Genomic DNA, 19721 nt, shown 5'->3' on the forward strand with positions numbered 1-19721 from the left:
CTCTCACTGCTACCTTCTGACTGGACTCCCCCAACCTCTTGCTTACTGTGAGGTTGAGCCTTACAGGATGCAACATCACTACTTGCCACAGGGTTGAACCTTGAGGGAGGATTTTGAAGAGAGTGATCACTTGCCGTCTTCAACTGACCTCTCTCCTACTTTTGAGACACTAATTGGATTTGTTCCTCAATGGTTAATGTCCTACAACTCCTTCACAATTTCCCTAGTTATTTTGAACTCCCAGCTGCCAATGCACAAATCCTGTTCCCTATCCCCAACTGTCCATTCACTTCTATCTCCCTCAACCCTACATTCCCTGCCCATTCCTCTGCACTGCCTTGCTATGTCCCACTCTAGATCTACCCCACCCTTCCCCTGTCTCTCTGGAGAAAATTAATAAATTTGCTTTGATCTTAATTTTTTTTCTTTCATCTTCTGCCATTTAGTGATACCTGACTCTGTCTTGATGCCACTAAATCTCAGACCAGCCTTTTCATGCTGGTTTGATACTACCTAACTCACTGGTCAAGGTGAGAGAGTCAGAATACTCCTTGCTCCCCATTGTCACTTCCAGAATATCCCTTTGCCACAATCTTTCAGCAACCTCTCTTCCTTCAAGATTCATTCAACCTGAAATTATGACTTAATCAAGATCCTAATAGTTGTTACCTGCTGACTCAAAGGATACTTTCCTTCCTTTCTCAATGAGTTCAGTGACTGATTTCTCTCCTCTCTAATTCCGTCTTTCCCTGTTCTTTAATTCAATTCTCATGACTTACTCCTTCATTCCATCTCAGCCACGTACAAATATTGTCATACCATTGATCTTGTCATTATCCATAAGTGTTATATTCATAAACTCTGAAATTTTGATATCTGATTATAACCTTTTATCATTTCATCTCTTCATATTCCTTATGATTCATCACCCTTTTATTCATTCTCACCCTAGCCCCAATCCCTCACCCTTCTCAGATCTTTCACAGGTCATCATCCCTACATTGGACACATCCTCTTCCTTCCCTATCTTTATCTCCTTGGTGGTCCAGTTCACTTTACACTATTCTGTACACTTAAGTCAATTTTTTTCATATCAATGATCACATCTTGCTAAACCCTAGCCTAGGATCACTCCCATCATTCACCTTCTTCACTCCTTTTCACGTGCTTCTGAAAGGAGATAGAGAAAATTGTGAAATTGCTGACTAGACCCAATATAAATTAAAGTCATATAATCACCAGTGCCTCCATAGAGTCCTATTCTGACGGCTTATTATGATGTGGAAGTTACCTTTGGTTCTCAAAGGTTAACCCAGCATAGGCTCTGTCAGATTTTATCAGTCTGGAAAGACTTCAAGTACAGATCTGACAGAACCCAGGCTGCCTCTTGAGGGCCAGCCTAACACAGTAAAGATAGGGGACCATTCAGTAACTGATCTTTGGCCATGGCAGCTCTGTAACTAAGAAGGACACAAAATGGCTCCCAGTTCTGTGTGGCCTCTTTGTGCTGCTGTAGTGACACAGACAGTGGTGGGAAAAGCGAACAAAAAGTATCCCTAATCACGTGATCTTCAGAAAATTTGTTTTAGTTGTATTTTTGCTAGTCTAGACCTGAGATTCTTGTCTAGTTGCAAATAATTGTATATATTACCAGAGAACCTGAAATATTATTAATGAAAATAAAAGAATAAAGTTGTAGCTAAAGTTGCTGGGATCTCACAGGTACTCCTCAGACAGGCAAAGAATGGAGTTAGGTTTATTGTACACCCAAAAGCAACAAAACAACTTTATTTCATGGGATGTGTAACCTCTTGTGTTGCAAACCTGATTATGAGAATTTATAAAAAGACCACCATGAAAATAATTGCAGCTCACACATCAATATCAGTTGTTGAGGATAAAGAGGTAGAAAAATTTTAGAATAATTCAGTAAGATTCATCAAATTAAATTAGCATACATTCTCAAAATCAGTACCTTCAGTGCAAAAGATTGTGGTGGTGGTAGTGGTTCTTCATTTTTTAAATTATTATTATTATTATTTTTTTTAATTTTAGGCAGAGTTAAATGACATGCCCAGGGTCACACAGCTGGTAAGTGTCAAGTATCTAAGGTCAGATTTGAACTCAGGTCCTCCTGACTCCAAGGGCAGAGCTCTATCCACTGTGCCACTGGTTCTTCATTTTTGAAGAAGACCAAGGGGGCAATATCTTGACTTGCTCGTGAATTGGATTAAAGTGAGGCAGATTTGCAAAAAGTCATCAGCCTCACTCTCTCTTCCTGACTCATCAAAATCCAGTGGCAAGACAAAAGTCCAGATGACTGGGATGCAGTGGACGACCTTGGAGTCTTTGACGTCTGATCAAGCTCTAAGCACTCCTCTATGCCTGCTTCAGTCACCTTCATAGCCGTTGGAGCAAATTGTCCTCCTCTGCCCATTCTGCTGAGGGAAGTCTTCACATGCTTGAGGTGAACATCCCCCTAATGCTAAAGCTAGTGAAATATACCTAGGAAAATATGGTATAGGAGATAAAAAGACACGAGATAGGTCATAGACTTACAGATTGTATGGAAACCTAACATCTTTGAATCACAAACTCTTTGAGAAAAGAATTAGTAGGCATCAAACATTCTAAGCATCAAATAACATCACAAATATGAAATAGGTTGTATTTTAACAGGTGAGAAAACTTCTTATGGATGTGAGGATTATCACTGAGTCAACTGTCTATGCACAGTCAGACTTGTCAGAACAAAATCAATGATAAGAAATATGGAATGTTATTGAAACAATTCAATCTTGAACAGTTGGGAGAATAATTGACATTGAAACGTGGAGAAAATAAATGACTGACACTAATTACAACAATTTTATGACCAAAGTTTAATTGATGAACATCAATGACTAAAATAAGATGATCAATAAAGAAAGAACATGTCAGCAAACATTTGGCTTGCTTGTCAAATGAAGAGAAATGACATTCAAAAGAAACATCAGATTTAACTATAAACTCATTTATAAAATCTCATGAAAAATGAAGGATAATTATGATCTGTATTGTCTCATAAAGCTGAAAGAAGTAGCAAAGGATAAATTATTTTAAAGAAAGTTTTTCAAGTGATCCGATTAAGCAAAATCAACCCAAGAGACATTTGTGGATGAAAATGGAAAAATAACAAACAGGAAAAAAATGGAAAATATCCACAAAGATTACTAGGGAAAAAAACAACAACTATTTTTTTTTTCTGTTAGGCAATGGAGTTAAGTGACTTGTGTCTGAGGCTGCATTTGAACTCAGGTGGTCCTGACTCCAGGGCCAGAGCTGTATCCACTGCGCCACCTAGCTACCCTGCCAAAAAAAACTATTTTCGCCTTGAAAAACACTGTAACTACCACATTTGGATCCTTACGTGATAGTTCCAGATGTACTTATAGCGTAGGTAGAAATGTTACTAAAGAGAACAAAGATGGGAAAACAGCCAGTTTGGAGATCAATGATAGAGGTAACACTGTTGTGAGGGCATTGAGTGATCAATATGCAAGGCATGTGGAAGATGGGATGATACTAAAGGAAGACCTAGGGAAACGTCTTAGATTCTATTAATACCAATAAAAGATGAAGACCTATCAGTCGAAGTGTCTACCCTCCCATCTATGCAAAATCTTTAGCGACTAAGATCCTTGGGGTAGTGACTATTTTTTTTTTTTTACCTCTTATGGTATCCCCAGCACTTAGCACAATTCCTGGCACAGAATAGGCACTTTAATAAATAAATGTCATGATGCAACTAGATGATATAATGGATAGAATACTGGCCCTGGAGTCAGGAAGATGGGATTTCAAATGTGGCCTCAGACACTTACTAGCTGTGTGACTCTGGGCAAGTGACTTGCCACCTCCCCACAATGTTATTTAACTGACTGACCGAGGGTCATGAAATAAAGGCATCTTTGAGGCCTTCATATTAGCAATAATGATTAATAATAGCATTAATTAGATTAATAATAGTATTAATAATAGATTAATCGGCAATAATTGACATTTATATAGTGTTTAAAAGTTTGCAAAGTGTTTCACATATAGGGAACAAACAGGCTTTCACGAGTCCTTTTCCACAATAGACTATATCTTTACCATTTCACAGTTCACTGAAAGGCATAGAGATGATAAAGCCTCACTGTGCTTATTGTTTGTTGATTATGAAAAGTATTTGATTTTCTATAGCAAAAAACCACGTTAGAGGCTCTTTTCCAACAAGATATCTCCCATTCATAAGTCAAGAATCATTCAAGATTCCTTGAAAGCTATAATAACAAATAATTCAGGTGGGATATAGAACAAGGAGATAAATGCTTGTCAAAGGTGTTTACCACCATGATGAGCCTAGATAGAAGAGAGATTTTTTTTTGTGGTTGATGAGGTCTTTCAGAGGGTCTTGTTGGATGCTGTGATAGTTGTATTTAGCCTAGGAACACTGCAGAGTCTCTTGGAGGAAATCTGTAAGTACTCAGAAGACTTTAGCCTGAAAACCAGTAAGACTCAGGTTCACATCCCTGCACTGGCACCTACTTACTACATGACTCTGGGTAAGTCATTTAATCTTTTAGTACTCTAGCCAGTTCTCTAAGACTGTAATTTAGAGAGAAGGGGCCCACCTGCTTTGGAAGAGGGAGATTACTCATCTGGGTTTCCCTATACCAGAGAAATCACTGGAGCAGAGAAAGGTAGAAACCTTATGGGGGATCAGGTTGTCTGGCTGTCCCTCGTACCTGGATGTTCTCTCTCCTCTGCTCTAACTACTGACCTCCCTGCTTCCTTTACATCCTGGATAAAAAGCCTGCCTCCTCCACGAAGATTTCTGCATCTCCTCTGAATTCCAGTGCCATCCCTCTGTTAATTACTTCCTATTTATCCTGTACATAGCTTGCTTTGTACATATTTGTTCGCCTGTTGTCTCCTACATTAGATTGTAAGCTCCTTGAGGGCAAGAACTGCATTTTGCCTCTTTTTGTATTCTCAGCACTTAGCATGGTGCTTCCTGGCACATAGTAGGTGCTTAATAAGCATTTATTGATTGATTTGTAGAAAAAGATTAATAAAGAATTTTATAGGATTTATTTAATGACGTAACCTGAACTACTGTATTGATTCACCTACCCCCAAATCTGTGATTTCTCTCATTGTAGTTCAATAATAACTCTTTAACTTCTCATCATAGAGAAATATCATTGATTTGTCTTAAGTCACATGGCCAGAATGTGTCAGAGGTTATACTCAACCCCAGGTCTTCCCGACAACAAGGCTGGCTCTTTATCCACTATGCCATCTTGCCATGATGGATAGATGAAATATTTATGATGCCACAAATGGGTGGGAGTATATTTTTTTAATCTATGTCCACAGAAGTATGAGTTGGTATAATTTTCCATTTCAGCAGGATTTTCTTGGCTTTTCATATTTTTCTCATGCTATTCTTAAAAAAATGAAGTGTGGTTATAATCCCTTTCTCTATTTTGAAAAGATTTGCCTATTTGAATTATGACATTGTATTGGGGTAACATTTTTTTGTCATGGTGGAGAGCTCAGCCAGAATGGGTTTCTGTTTCTCAGTGTGACATTTTTATATTATTAAGAACCAAAAGTTTTTTTCTAGGTCTAGGGAGTTCTTGCCATAGACTGAAGGAAGCATGAGTAGATTTCATGAAAACCTAGAATTTTGACTACTTTCTAGGGAGAACCCAACGATACAGTTTGGTCCTTCTCATTTGGAAACAAATACAAGTTCACAGGTCAGCTCCAGAGCTTATCTTGCTCACACTTCTGGAAACTTCTATAATAAGAAATTACTCAGAACTGAACCAGAATCCCTTGTGGCCATTCTGGATTTCCTGGGCTAGGCCAGAACCAAACAATTGTGTTATATGGTATTCTTACATAGATGTTGCATATCTATCACGATTTTCATGTCGGAGTAGTCTCTGTAAAAAAAAAAAGGCCCCTTTCCCTTTCTTACTATTAGCATAATGTCTGTGCTGTCTCAGAACTTATGTATTGTTATATATAGTTTGGTATATAATTTGAACTTTGAGGTGTTCTTTAGCATGTCTCAAATAGATTGTGAACTTCCCAGTAAGAGTGTGCTATATTTCAGATCAGGTAACATTAATAAATACTTACTGAATGACTTCTACATATGGGTCACTACTTCCTTCATCTTCTCTTTCAGTCAAGTCAAGTCAAAAAGCTTTTATTTAGTATTTACAAAATACCAGGCACTATGTTAAATGTAGGGGATGGGGGAAGGGAAGGAAATGGGGAGAGAGGGAGAATATACTCAGAGGGAGTGGTGGAGGACTTCCAAAATCCAGCCTGGAGAAGAATGAGAAATGGCTGGCCAGAGCACCCTCCTTAGATGAAGTTTCCGGGAGAAGCCATCCAATCCCAGAGAGAGGGGCCCCAAGGGTGGAGGATACTTTCAATGTGTGAATTCCAGGGCTAGAGTAAGCTTCAGGATAAAAAGTTAGGACAAGCCAAAGTGTAGGATGAAGAGGAATGAGGAATAAGGAATGTCAGCCTCATAGCATAGAGTCCCGAAGAAAGTTTATGCTTAATAAATAAGTGAATGAATGAATGACCAATAAAGAATTTATTAATTATTTACTATGTGTAAAGCACTGGGGATATAAATTGAAAAGTAAGAAAGACAATTCCTGATTTCAAAGAGCTTGTATTCTAATGAGTGCATTAAGAGAAAGTCTTTATATTTTATTTATTGATTTATTTTTGGCAATTGGGGTGAAGTGATTTGCCCAGGGTCACACAGCTAGTAAGTATCAAGTATTTGGTCTGAGGTCACATTTGAACTCAGGTCCTCCTGACTTAGAGCTTGTGGTCTATATACTGCACCACCTAGCTGCCCCTAGAGAAGCTCTTCTTATCTGGGTTTCCCCAACTCCAATCTGACTGCATTCACTCCTAGATTTTCTTTTCTCCCCCCCCACTTTATTCTATTCCTCTATTCACTTATCCATTTCTTGATTATCTTCCAATACCTTTTAGTTTGACTGTAAATCATTGAATCTTCTTGTATTCTCTATATTTCTAAATTCCTTGTTATTTTCTTGCCTATCTATTCTGCTCCTCTCTTCTTTTCATAGTTTGGACAATTAAGTTCCCTGCATGCTCCAAGGTTAAAATTTTCAAAGTACCTTGGCTTCAGACCAGAGCGAGTAACTCCATGGTGCATAATATAATGGAGTGGAAGTTACTAAGGAAGCCTCAGCATGCTATTATGACTTCCCACCAAATCAAGCCATCGATGACAATGTGAAGAAATACATTACATCCACAAGAGGTAAGAATTTCTACTTCCCATTTGTGTGCCTCTATATGGCCTTGATCTTGCTATTGGATTGGCCAACTACAACTCAAAACAGTGATTTAGACCAATATTAATAAGCTCCATAGTGAAACCTGAGACAGACGGAAAAGATGGTAGAAAAGATGTAAGTCCGGAGATCCTTTAGGGGGAAACATAGTAGGTGTTATCTCATTTTGCTCTTAGTTATACTTCCAACTTTTCACTATCACCATCCTTTTTCATCAAAATCTTAAGCCTCAAATCAAAACTATGGAAATATAACCTTTCTGTCTGGGCGTGGAGCATCTGTAATTCCTGGCACCAGGGAGGCTGAGGCTGGTAGGTCATTTCATTTTGGGAGTTCTGAGCTGCAGTAGAGTTAAAAGCTGATTAAACATCTGCACTCAGTCTAGGATGAGTATGGTGAGCCCCTAGGACCAGGAAGCTGCCAAATGGCCCAGGTTAGAAATGCAGTTGTTCAAAGCTGCCATGTTGATTAGCAATGGGGGCCAGGCCTGTGAATAGCCACTAAACTTCCAGCCTGGGTGAGATAGGGAAATCCAGCCTTAAAAACAAAACAAAATGAAAACAAAATAAATACAATCTTTGTGCTAGAGATTTCATGATATTTACAATTCTGTACTGCATTATGTTAAAGATTAGTGGTTTTTTTCCCAACATAGACAACTCCAAAGCAATCAATAAATGGCTGTTGACTGACGGAAAGATTAAAATCACCATATCCCTTAGTAGGCAGACTATGAATAGCTCTTATATATCTTTGCCGCCTGGTGGCCAGCATTCTGGTAATGAGACTTTCTTCATGTAGCTGGCAGGTGACAGAAGGACCTCACATCCATAGGTCTATACTTGAATTCTTTCTAGCTAAGTAGGATCTTTTCTGATGCCATAGCTTTTGAGTCCCTAGGGTTATCTGCATGCTGGTGGGTCCAGGAAATATGTATTTATCCCCTCCCCACTCCTTTCCCATCAAATTAAGCCATCAAAGACAATGTAAATAAATATATTGCATCCATAAGGTATCAGGATAGGGCTTCAGTGAAGAAATATTTGATAGGTTTAAAATGTACACATACATACATACATACACACATATCTATAGATCTACATCTAAATCTATATAGATTTATATATCTATATTTACAGCTGTGTATGTATGTCCCAAAAGTCCCAGTGCAGTTTTAAGCTTAAACTTTTGGAAGTTTTGAGATACCATACCCTGTACTAACACATGGTACAGGAGGAAAACAGATTGAGATAACTTTGTTCACATATAAAATTTCTTGTGGGAGGAGGCAGAGGGTAATGGGTTGAAATCCTAGCCCTGCTACTTACTATGTTTGTGAACTTGGGCAAGTACTTAAACCTTTCTGGCCTCAGTTTCCTCATCTGCAAAATCAGTAGCTTGGACTGGATAAGCTCTACAGGCCCTTTCATTTCTAGATCTATGATCTTATGATATGTTGCAGGGAGATGAACTTGAAAGAATCCCGCTGATAAAGATCAATGGGCACATCTTGAGATCCTGACTTCATTTAGGTATGGGTTTCTTCTGATTCAGAAAGCATTTTAGCTATTACTTTGTTATTGAGAATTTTGGAAACAGTAATCAAATATCCTTTTCTTTTTACTCTCATTAAAATAATGACAGTGAGGAGGTGCAGTGGGTAGAGCGATGCCTGGAGTTAGCAAGACTCATCTTCCTGAGTTAGAATCTGGCCTCTGACCCTTTCAAGCTCTGGGCCAGTCACTTAATGCTATTTTCCTCAGTTTTCTCATCTGTAAAATGAGCTGGCAAGGGAAATGGTAAGCCACTACAGTATCTTTGCCAAGAAAACCTCAAATGGGGTCACAAAGAATCAGACAGGACTGAACAACAACAAGCAAAAATTAGTCTATTACTAATTTTAATCAATAACTAATCATTACTATGAAATGGTATATAGCATGAGGACCCCATGATTTGCTCTTGTGTTAGTCAATAATAAGTCGTTAGTAATTTTTTAGTCTCTCTCCTTCCCTTTCCTCTTTCTTCTTCTCCCCTCCGTTCCCTTTCCCCCATCTTTTTTTTTCTCCCTGTTTTCTTCTTAGAAAAAAAGAAACTAAATTCACTGCAAATAGCTTGTGACAGATGCCAATTGATGACACAATACTTTTTTTTAATGGTTATCACAATAAAAAGACTTTATTAACCAACTATAAACCTTATGCACATTAATTTCTTATGCTTACAAATTATTCACCAAAACATTATAATACTTGACAAGTAATTCAATATAAGAATTAGACTTGGCCCTTACTCAGAATAATTTTCTATGTTATATCAACCTTACTATTCTAGTATCTGATTCTCTGCTTCATTTTATTCAATTCTGGCACATTGCTAGGCCTAAATTAGGATTGTTGCTCTTACTATGTAAGAAGTTAATTTAATTACGTGGTCTTAAAAATGGAGTGCTGGAATTTAGGATGTCAGCTGGAATTTAGAGTGAACAAAATTAAAGTCATCACATCTGAGAGCTGGCCAGCATTTATTTTTAACCTTCCTTTTATTTGTCTGGTTCTCAATACTAAACTGCCCCTTGGCAATTTCACGTGTGACTTCTGAGTATGGAGGCCCCTTTGAACCTGCTTAGAGCTTTGTGTACGAAAGTGTCATTCACAGGAAGCTATAACATTGAAGTGTGAGAATCAAGCTGTTGTATCAAGAATGTCACAGATGTGGATTTGGGAGCTGGCATTAAAATCCTGCGTTTTAGATCTGGTAAAGGCCAGAAGTACTGTTTTGGGTTCTGTAATATTCATGACCCTTAAAAAGATGCTTAACACTTATTCAGAATAATAGAAATAAGAATGAACTATTTACATTAATTTATGGGAAAATACAAGTTATGGAAGTACCCATGACCCTTTTAATCACTTTGGGATATTTTTCTTTTTTGTTCCTGTGTTTGTTCAAGGCTAGTAAACTCAGGATCCTTTTTTGATTTATTCATAAAAACATATGAAATGTGCTTTGGGAAACTGCCTGAAACCAACATAGGAAGGTTCCCATTTAGCTTTAAAATTTAAGTGGGTATAGAGATTGTTTGATATAAATTCTTCCACTGTCTTACAAATATTTGAGTTTTGGAATTCTTTTTAAAAAGTGTTTTTTTATATTAGGTCTGGGGTTTATTTTCATGTGTGATAATGAGTTCTGATATACTCATAGGTGTCTGGTCCTATATAGTTGGCAAAACTGGGGGGTAGGGGAAGGAAGGAAAGGCCTGAACTTTCATTTTTTTTTATTACTGTACAGATTCTGTGATACATATGAAAACAAACATTTCACATATGAGTCTTTTTGTCCTTCCTCTCTATTTTCTCCTCTGTGAATCTTGCTGAAAATCTTCAGGATTGGACTCCCTACAGCCAAAAGGAAAAAGGTACAACAAATCTTTCTGGTTTGTGCCATAGCCAAGGGGATGAGTCTTGGGTGAAGATAGAGATTTATATTTCTACTTTGAAATAAAGAGGGCATTTTTTTTTTACCTTAGCTCTTTCTGGTAATTTCCAATGAGCTCTTTTAGCTTCTGTGAAGGTTGAGTATGCCTTGCAAATGTGTAGATGTGAAGCATGGGTATTTTAGGACTTTTGGTCCCCAATGTTGCATGCTAGTATTTCTTATGGTAGCATTTCGGCCATGTGTCCATAGTATTAAGACAATAATGATGCCTTCATAATTTAGACCTTTAAGAGCAGAGGAACCCTCCAATTTTTCAATATTAGACATTTTCCCCCATATATTACAAGGCATGACATATTCCCATGTTTATAAAACCAACAATATTTCAAAAAGTTATACCAATCAAACAATTAAAACAAGAATAATACACTTGCTTATGAAACATGAACATGAGTACAGACTTCCTGTCTCCTGGGACCTGTGAGCAGCAGTTCTGAAATAACTACATTCTATCTAACCCACCACAAAATGTTATGCATTGAAAACAATTCTAGAGCAATTGTATAACTATTTAAAGCTCTTAACACTTAGAAAATTCACTCATAGCTTCAGCTCATATTGCTCCAAAACAAGAATTGAAATTTTGAAGTCACTCAAATGTTCTTGGAGAAATAGGCCGTGGCTTGTCATGGAAGACTTGCTCTCATTTAATTCTTCTTGGTTTTGTTTCTCTTGGGCTGAGGGGAAGAAAGGAAAAGACTGAACTTTGCTGACATGCAAGAGATCATTATTTTACAAGGACTTCTTAAAAAATCTAATTTAGGGTTTCTTAATCTGGGGTCTGTGAACTTTTAAAAACAAACTTTTAGATAATAAACATTTAAAATTAAAATTTAATTTTAAAAAAATTTAAATTTAAATTTTAAATTAAAAAACAAACTTTGAAACAAAAAAAAACCCCTTTTAATATAATTGGTTTCCTTTGTTCTTTAAGTATTTTATTTTATGCATTTAAAACCATTGTTCTGAGAAGGGGTCCTAGGCATCACCAGAGTGCTGGAGGGGTACAGGACCCAAAAGAGGTTAAGAACCCTTGATCTAATTGGATTGGGGGGAACAAAAGGCCCACTGCTTCAAGTTCAAGTACTACTTTCCAGTGATCTTCTTCACCTTGTATCTATTTTTCACATGCCTATACACATACGAGTTGTCTACCCTGATAGAATGTAAAGGGCAAGGACTGTTTCACTTTGACTTTGTATCCCTAGTTTCTAGCTCAGTATCTGTCACATAGTAGGAGCCTAATAAATGCCCACTGATTGATTAAATCATTCTAAACTTTATTTGATTCCAATGCACTGCTTACTTGATGAGACAAAAAAATTGGTAGCATCCTTTATTTAAGTAGAAGAGTGGATCCCATGGATAAATTGTGCTCTTGAAGAATTATATTGAAAATTTGTCACTGTTCTGTGATGGTTTTCAGGAAAAAAAGTCTGTAAATAATGTCTTAGCTAGGAAAATAAATGCTTCTTAAAGAAGAGTTCTCATCTTTGTCTGTGGGAATTAGATTGTGCACCAATTCAGCCACGTAGCAGAGGAAAACTCTGTATGGGAGACAGGTTGTTTTGTTTCCTTTTCTCAGTCCTCATTTGCATGCATTTGAATGGTTAACAAATGTGGAAATTACACTCATTTTCACTTGGCTGAGTTCCCCGCTTCTGTGTTAATATCAATTCTAATATTTTTCAGCCTGACTTTATAATCATTCTTCCTTTGAGCTCAAATAGCATTTGTTTCTGCCAAGGAGTTGCATACGTGTGTACTTTTCATATGTGTATTATTCCTTCCTTGGTTCTCAGTTTGTGAACAGAATGTGTTTTTAAGCCCTTATGATAGTAGAGCCATAATTTCTCCCATAAAATTTTCTCCGTATTTTGAGGGCCAAAAAAAGTCTACATTTAATGATGATATGGCGCTTTCATGCCTACAGATTGTGAAAGAGCTCTCTGTGGTTCTGTGTCCTTGCCTGTTCAACCACTACTTGTTCTGAGTGATTGGAGATACCATATTGTTTCATTAGAAGCCATGATCTAGTCTGAGACACATTTTGTGTTTTATAATCCATTCTGATCTACTTTTTTCAATTGTTATCTTATATTTTGACTTCCCAATTTTTCATTTTAAGATAAAGAATGAATGAGAGAATGCATTTTTTCTTCTGATATTCATTTTCTTAGAGAAAATAAGAAACAAGGATAAGTAAATTAGACTATGTAACAAAATAATGGGACCATATTTTCCTTTCAATTAAAAGGTAGCTTTAAATTTTCTTAAAGAACTATTTGCAATTATGTTATCTAGTTACTATTATACTTGTGTAGTATGTGGATAATCTGTGGTAGAGTAGAAAAAATATTAATCTAGGACAGAGGTGTCAAACATGTGGCCCACCCAAATCAGATTTAAATGTAATTAAGAAATGATTGACAAATGTAATTGAGATATTCATATATATATATATGTATATATATATGTATGTGTGTGTGTGTATATATATATATATATATAAATACAAAAAACATAGATAACACTGATATGTCATTTTCTAAGCCAATATGAACCAAAAGGGATCCTTATGTATGGTTTAGTGGCCTCCTTTTCTTATTTGAGCTTGATATCTCTAGTCTAAGATAATGGAGACTGGATTTGGGTCATAGTTCTGGCACTTAGTAGCTATGTGACCAGTGGGAATTATTTAACCACTGTGAGCCCCAGCTTCCTCATTTTGAAAAAAAGGGTTACTCATTTTTGTGCTGTCCACTTCAGAGAACTGTTGTAGAGGCAAAGTACATTGGAAATTTTAAAAATGAGTTGTAAAAGCAGCCAGTTCACAGGGGAGTCATGTAGTACACCAAAAAGGGCACTCTGGAGTAGGAAGGCCTGGATTTGAATTCTGCCTCCCGGTGATTGTTATCTATGTGAACTTGGCAAATCATTTCATCCCCTTGGGCTTCTGATTCCTCCTCTGTGAAATCACTAGATGGCTTCTAAAGGCCTTCTAGCTCTGATCCGTATCATGCATTTAACTTCTCTACTTCCAAGCTGAATTTGAACAAACTTTATTCCCATTCTGTTATGATAATTTTAAAATCTATTTACTTGAAACTTCAGAAGAGCCAAATAACCAACAGAATCATGTTAAGTTAGTGGCATGTAGCGACATTTGAACTTTGTTAAAAAAAAAAGCCACAGGGTGTTTTAAACAGATTAAGTGATATTCCTGCATGTGAGATGCAGATCACCATATTGGAACATGTTACGTGCACAAAAAAAGCCTCAGCCTTTTCCTTACAGCAAATACTGTTATGGAACCGTTGTAGCCTTTAGGGCTAACACATACAATGAAGCATGATTGCTTACAGACATTTTTTTTGTTGTTGGGACTCAAGAAATACATGGGTCTAAGATAGGCACACACGTCCTTTTTTTAAACCATAATTCTGCCTTTCGTGGAACCTTTGCTAACAGCTAAGGGTTTTAGGAATATTCATCTGCAGACACATAAGGGGAGGTGATGAAGCTAGAGGTGGTAGAAGCTGATTTGGAATTCCTGCTGGAACACCCATTGAAGCTGGTGTCTCTTGAAGCTGCCTTCTTCTTTCGTGTGGATTTAGAGTTGGGGTCATCACTGGGGTCAAACACCACGGTCATGGATTCCATCCTGGACACGGTGTACAAGCTGCTTTGTTGGGTGGGGTGAAACCTGGTGACCTTGAGCTCTAGCTCATCATAAGTGGACACTTCAATGAAAGGACACCAACGGAAGGCCCTCTTGAAACCAGCTCGGAATCTGCAAAGAAGAAAACAAAGAGGGTGAGAGAGACTTATAATAACCCAGTAATTTCATAAAACTCTGATTTTAAAAAAATTCCTGCTTATGACATTCCAACCTTTTAGGAAGTCTGTCGAGGCCTATGCTGGTATCAGCCAATGACATTCTGGGAATTTATGACAAAGCCATGGTTTGAAGTTCCTTTCTTATTTTTAATTTACTTTTTTAAAGCACCAGAAACAAATACATACCGATTCATTTAAGAAAGAAGTAGATATTTTAAAAGAATTCTAACGATGATTTATACATTTTTAGTGTTATTAAAAATCTAAGTTTTAGTGAGTCCCTGTTGAATTTATATATGAATAAAATGAGCTCAAGAAGAAAATGACAAGACAGTATCTTTGTAGTATCCAGTATCTTTGCCAAGAAGACTCCAAATAGGATCACAAAGAGTCAGATATGACTGAAATAAGTGCACAACAAAAAATTAATAAGATACAATTCTTTCTCAAAACCCTTCAATGATTCCCCCTTACCTAAGGGATTCTTAATCTGGGGTCCATGAACTTGTTTTTGAAAATATTTTCATAATGGTTTTTAATACAATTGGTTTGCTTTGTATAATCATAATCTTTATGTATTTTATTTTATGCAATTAAAAACAGTATTCTGAGAAGGGATATAAGCCTTCACCAACTTGCCAAAGGGGTCCATGATATAACATGACATTAAAAAAAATGATCAACCCTTAGACTTAAGGATAAAGTAATAATTACTAGCATTTATATATCATTTTCAGGTTTGCAAAGTGCTTTAGAAATATTAACTCATCTGATCTTTACAACAGCCCTCAGAGTTAGGTGCCATTATTATCCTCATTTTGCAAATGAGGAAACTGAGGCTGAAAGAGGTTAAATGGTTTGTCTAGGTAACATACCTAGTAAGTGTTTTAGACTGGATTTGAGCTCATGTCTTCCTTACTCCAAGCCATATATAGTTCAAGGCAGCTTGTGGCACAGTGAATAGAGCACTGGGCCTGAAATCAGGAAGATCTGAGTTATTCAAGCCTTCTACACTTAATTGCTCTGTGACCTTGGGCATATCACTTAACTTCTGTTTACCTCAATTTCCTCAACTCTATAATGGGGATAATAATAGCACCTATCTCCTAAGGTTGTTATGAGGATCAGATTAGACAACAAAGGTAAAATGCTTGGAAAACTTTAAAACTATGTAAATTCTAGCTACTAATACCGGTATCATTTTTATTATTATTCCTTTTGTATATGTTCTGTAACCATTCCTTAAATAACAAATTCTAGAATAGACATCAAGCTCATTGGCCTATAATTTTGCAGAATCTGTTCTTTTCCCCATTTAAAAAAATCATGACATTTTCCTTTCTCCAATCTTGAGGTACATTTCTTGTTCACCATTACTTTCTAATAATCACTGGGACTGGATCATTGGCTTAGCAATTGCATCTACTAATTTCTGCTGTGCCCTTGGATATAATGTATCTGGTCTTGGTGACTCGGATTTATCTAGCTTTCCTCTTCTTTGAATTGGCCGCTGAGCTTCCTATTAAGCTGTTTTTGTTGTGTCCTTTCCAGTCCAACTATTCTCCATGGCAGAGGAAGCATGTCCAATAACAACTGAACAGCTCTGCCTGCCTTCTGTCATGAGTGATCATCACTGTACCCACCTGAGCTGTAGCCCTTTCCTCTTTCCTCCAACCCTTCCCCTCCTCCTCTTGTTATCTTTTCAATGTCCTTGCCAGTCTCAGTTCATTTTGAACTTTAGCACTCTTGACACTATTCTTACAAGGGTCATGTCAAGTTTTTGTACTCATCTTCTTTTACCCTTTCCTGCTTTCATCTCCCATATGGCTCAAAAAAATTTCCTAATTTAGTTGGCGATTTCCGTGTGCATTCACTGGATCTTTAGAATAGGTATATACTCATTGAAGACAGGAGCATTTTCCTTTTTTTTTTTCTCCAGCCCATAGCACAGTGACTGGCATAGTAGGCATTTAAATGTTCATTGATTGATTCAGAATTTCATTCTTGAGATTTTCCTTGGCTGAATGTGCCTATAGAATTTTAGTCCATGGGATCTTACCTATTTTTTCCCCAACAGTCTTTGAAATTTGCTTTCCAAAAATCTAGTTCTGTACATCTATTTTAAATTTTCTTCTTCTCTGTGACATTTCAAAATGGAATGGTTGATTTTACCCAAGGATCCTGTTCTACCCTAGAAACAATTTCCTCTTCTTCAGTGGGAATTAGATCTTGAAAAAGACTTCCCTTTATTGATTCCTCCACCTTTTGAAGAAAGGAACCATCATTAAGACAAGAAATTATTAGCAACTCTGCTTTTGGCAGTCAGTGAGGTCCAGCAGATGTATGGATAATTGAAGTCTCCTATCATTATTCCCTGGTCTTCACATCAGGCTTGTGATCTCTTTTCTGAGGCCCTCTTCTAATCTCCCCTTTTTTGTTGTTCTTATAGTCAGTAATATACTCCAATAATAATTTCCATCTTGTTTTAACTCTGTTGATCTCCCCTCTGAATGCTCTCTGTACTCAATAAATATTTGTTGAAAGAATAAATTCTAACTGTAAATTGTCAACAAAGAAAATCAGTCCTTTCACTGGATTTCACTTAGTTTTGGTTCCTGGATTTCATCACATGAGTATGTTTTCTTAATATGAAATTACTTTGCCTTCCTTGTTATCTATCCTGTGTCTTTTGAATAGGACGCTAGATATGTGTTCTAGGTACAGACCTCAAATAACTATATTTCAGTAATACTAATGAGGCCAAATTTGAAGAGTTGCATAAGGATCATTACTTCAGCTTTTTTGTTTTGCTTTGTTTTGTTTTTTAAACCATACTTTGGCCAAATGTGCAGTCACCTAAGGCTGTGGATTTTATTACTGACTCCTTTCTTCAATGTTGTAACATTTGGCTGTTAATTTTAATCCCTACATCATAGCTGCTCTCAATCATGTCTAGCTGGGTGGATATAGGTAGGCAATTTTCTGTCCTCAACTCTTTTCCAGGTTATAGCCCTTTTGATTAGATTTGCAAGACTCCAGGCAAATATAAACTCCAGGCAAGTATAACAAGAGTGGCTTATAGAATTACATACTTAAAATCCCATAACCTCTATATTCTAGAGTGTATAAGGCTATAATTCTACTAAGGTAATCAACCAGTCCTAGAATACTGTCGGTAAGTGTAGAAGTTGGATAGAATAAATCAGTATTGGGATAAATGTTTACTGCTTTTGCTGAAGTCACCATTACCATTTTATTGTAAACTTCTTTGCATTTTATTCACCAGCCCAGGATGACCAGTTAGTTGGGTTAGAGAAGAAAGAAAATAAGCACTTACTATGTGCCAGGCATTGGGCTATGTGTTTTACAAACAGTATCTCATTCGATCCTTATGAATCTATTGGGTATAGGTGCTCTTATTGTCTTCATTTTATAGTTTGAGGAAACTGAGGCAAACTCAGTGACTTGACCAGGGTTTTCCTGACTCCAGGCCCAACATTCTATTCACTGTACCATCTAGGTACTTAGGTGAGAGGGGGCTTTCTTGGTGTATAATGTGTCTCTAATGAGGGTGCTACTTCTGCCAATGTACCTGTAAGTCAACGGAGTATAGTGGAAAGAGTTCTGGATCAAGATTCAGAAGAAATGGGTTTGAATCCTACTTCTGCTACTTACTCCCTGTGTGACTTTGGCCAAGTCACTTACCCTCTCTATGCCTCAGTTTCCTTACCTTTAAAATAAGAGGGCGGAAGTAGATGATTTCTGAGCTCCCTTCTGGTTCCAAGGCAAGGGTCCTATGATCCTATGAACATTTCCTACTTATCTGAAGGTAGGGAATATGTCTGCACTTTTTGTCTTCCCGATCGTGGCACATGGTGCACACTCAATCAATATTTGTTGAAGGAATAAATTCCAAATGCAAATTGAGTGACAAAAAGCCATTCAGTTTTTGAGATTAATTTTGCAAAATGATTAGATCCGACCTGTGCTGTTTCCTCCTATCTACTCATCTGTGATGAGTACTTCTAACTCTTTCTATTTTACTGGATCATGGAAGGTAAATAGCTACCGGCTGTAAACACATTTATATTTTTCTCACAATCACAGATTCCTAAGAAAACTATTCCTAAGAAAAGCTATTTCTGAGTAGCTAGGTTTTAATCTATACCTTAGAAAGGTACAAATGCAGTTCTTTCCTCTGAAAAAGCTTATGATAGAAAAGGGCAGTGCAATAAATTTAATTTCTTTAAATTTTTTTGATTAAAAAATAAATTTCAAAGTCTAGATTTGATTCGATTTCATCACCTTATAGAAACAATAAAGATGGAATATATAAAAGGATATAATAACAATTAACATTTCTATAGTGCTTTAAAATTACAAAGTGCTTTGCATTCATTATCTCATTTGATTCTCTCAACTACTCTATGAGGTAGGTCCTAATATAAAAGCTAATGCGTGATTATTTTCATGGCCTTTGGAAACCCATCCAATTAGATTTTTGTTGTTCAGTTGTTTCATGTCCCCATTTGGGGTTTTCTTGGCAAAGATACTGGAGTGGTTTGCCATTTCCTTCAGCTCATTTTATAAATGATGAAACTGAGGCAAATAGACTTAAGTGACTTGCCCAGGGTCACACAGCTAGTAAGTGTCTGAGACTGGATTTGAACTCAGGTCTTTTTGACTCTAGGCCTGGTGCTCTATCTACTGTACCACCTAACTTACCCCCAATTAGATTATAAACTCCTTAAGAAAAACCACTGTGTTGTTTTTTGTCTTTGAGTTCCTAGTGCTTAGTACTCTTTCTTTCAAGTAACAGACACATATTAAATAGGAAATTCAAGATGTATTATCTATTGGCTACTCAAGTGAGAACACAGGATATAGGGAATCAATGAATATTTCAAATAGAGGTTAACATATTTAAGGGTCATAGTGGATGGTAGGCTGAAAATAACAACTAGGCCACCTTCCCATGCATTTCTTTTCATT

The 19721-nt window shown here is 36.8% G+C and overlaps 1 protein-coding gene across 1 annotated transcript in view; it reads right to left on the reverse strand.

The window, feature by feature from the left end:
* Positions 1-13470: 13470 nt before the first annotated feature.
* TACR3 (tachykinin receptor 3) overlaps positions 13471-19721 on the reverse strand; it is a 104693-nt gene continuing 98442 nt past the window's right edge. Inside the window, exon 5 of the mRNA XM_021008386.2 lies at positions 13471-14682. Coding sequence (XP_020864045.1) covers positions 14370-14682 — 313 coding nt within the window. The 3' untranslated portion in view covers positions 13471-14369. The remainder of the gene's footprint in view (positions 14683-19721) is intronic.

Source organism: Phascolarctos cinereus, unplaced genomic scaffold, assembly GCF_003287225.1.
Source record: "Phascolarctos cinereus isolate Bilbo 61053 unplaced genomic scaffold, phaCin_HiC Scaffold_9;HRSCAF=440, whole genome shotgun sequence".
In the NCBI taxonomy this organism is placed as follows: Eukaryota; Metazoa; Chordata; class Mammalia; order Diprotodontia; family Phascolarctidae; genus Phascolarctos; species Phascolarctos cinereus.